General features: G+C 44.1%; 1 protein-coding gene across 1 annotated transcript; it reads right to left on the reverse strand.

Moving 5' to 3' along the window:
• Positions 1-968: 968 nt before the first annotated feature.
• Positions 969-1,488, reverse strand: ripply2 (ripply transcriptional repressor 2). The gene is made up of 3 exons (XM_053881742.1): positions 1,359-1,488; positions 1,212-1,282; positions 969-1,134 (listed from the first exon to the last, which is right to left on the reverse strand). The coding sequence occupies exons 1-3, from the start codon at positions 1,479-1,481 to the stop codon at positions 969-971; spliced, it is 360 nt and encodes a 119-aa protein (XP_053737717.1). The 5' UTR covers positions 1,482-1,488.
• Between the last annotated feature and the right edge of the window lie 332 nt (positions 1,489-1,820).

Here is a 1,820-nt window from a genome sequence, read left to right on the forward strand (position 1 = left end):
TTTTAAATATCAGTTTCAAACTTTGTCTCACAAATGTGAGCAAAGATTTTATTATTCATAAATGTTTTTTGGATTTTCCATCTTGACAATCAGACTAATACTAATACTAATACTAATAATGAGTATTAAGATAAAGAGCGACGTGATACTTCACAGAAGAACAACTCTTTGAATACTTTCATAATACAAAAAATATTTGTGTTGTATTATGTGTAATCTCAAGATGATTGTGTTATACATTTCCAGAATACACTGTTTTTTTTAAAGGGAATAATGTCAATAAATATTCCATGGCCCTTTTTCTTGAAGCACTTTTGTGCTATATATAAAACATTAACTCACGTGCAATAAATGAAATACATTAAAAAGTCATTCACGTGGGGTTATTTTCGCCTCAGACGTGATTTACAACAGTCATCCGGTCCATCCTTTACCAGCACGCGTTTCCTGAGACCAACGTCACCTACCACGTGTCACCACGCGGTTCACACCGAGCCGGAAATGGTGCGTTTATGACCCACTGTAAAGTCAGGACAGTTGTCGTTGTAGCTGGTGTGATAGGACACCAACTGTTGCGCTGACAGGAAGAGAAGCGAAGACGTCGCTTAACTCATGTGAGCTTTAAGTATCTGTGGATTGATCTTGAGCTGAGCCATTGAATATATTGATATTTAAACATGGGAGTGTTTGAAACGAAACAGACGTGAATGTAGCAAACGGCTGTGAAACGCTACTTATAATATAATAACGGATATTTGAGTAGATATTCAGAACAGATATTCAGTTCCACGCAACAGAGTTTCTTTGACGCATTTTATTGAAGGTTCCAACAAAATACAAAAGAGGTAGAAGCGTTCAGAAATAATTTAAGATTTTACATTGGCGTATATCGATATTATAAAAGAGCTATGTACAGATATATATACACGAATAAATATTAAATATAAGGAGAGCGAGGGTGTAGGTTTTCAGTTCAGCTCTTTCTCCATCATCTCCTCGTCTTCCTCGTCGCTGTCTTCGTCGCTGCTGGAGTCCTGGTACGGGCAGATGGTCGCCTGCACCGGGTAGTTGCGCAGGAGCATCTCTGCGTCCTGGTACAGGTAGTCGAAGCACTTGGATTTGGGCCAGAACAACCTTGAAGAGAGAAAGTCGGGGTAAGTTTACGAGATACAGACTGGTTTTGGGGTGGAGAGGGGAGAGAAAGAACTTACTTGACTGGGTGAACGACCTGCGGGGCTTTTGGATGCTTGGCTCCAGAGGGTTCGTGACGCATCTGTTCCGACTGAAAGTAAACGAGAAAGCGGTGAGTTTTCGACTCCAAACGGTACAATTTCAGCAGCAATAATGGCGAGTCTTACTTTGCGTCTCAGCGCGTGTCCGTCATCTCCCACCCAGGGTCTCCACAAGCTGGGTCTGCGCGCCTCCAGCTCTCCGGTGAACACGGAAGGTAATAATCCAGTGGTGTTGGTAAGAGTCTCCATGGCGGCTGCTGGTCCAGTGATCAGTCCAGTTCGAGGTCCTGAGAGAATGTGCCGGTCCTTCGGAGGACGCGCCTATTTATCGGGAGTCCGGTGGCGGGTGCCAAATTGCGCTTTCACGCGTGCTGAAGTGTCTCCATGCGCCGCCGCGTCGAGGTGCGAAGTCACACTTGAGCAAACCTCAGCCATATGGTCCGATTCTGATTCAGAGAGGGATTAACGCGGGTTAGGCAGTAGCAGTACCGAGCAGGGAGTAGTACTTGAGCTGAAGATACTACATATTTCGTATGGAAACTGCGAGGTACGAACTCATTGAAGCTGCTGTTCAGCAGTAGTGAACGA

Source organism: Synchiropus splendidus, chromosome 12 (genome assembly GCF_027744825.2).
Source record: "Synchiropus splendidus isolate RoL2022-P1 chromosome 12, RoL_Sspl_1.0, whole genome shotgun sequence".
NCBI classification, from domain to species: domain Eukaryota; kingdom Metazoa; phylum Chordata; class Actinopteri; order Syngnathiformes; family Callionymidae; genus Synchiropus; species Synchiropus splendidus.

Excerpts from the sequence above, each read along its gene's own strand:
- ripply2 (XM_053881742.1), bottom strand. The coding sequence starts at position 1,481 with ATGGAGACTCTTACCAACACCACTGGATTATTACCTTCCGTGTTCACC. Across the intron at positions 1,283-1,358 it reads GACACGCGCTGAGACGCAAA|TCGGAACAGATGCGTCACGA; the intron begins GTAAGACTCGCC and ends GTTTACTTTCAG. Across the intron at positions 1,135-1,211 it reads CAGGTCGTTCACCCAGTCAA|GTTGTTCTGGCCCAAATCCA; the intron begins GTAAGTTCTTTC and ends TCTCTCTTCAAG.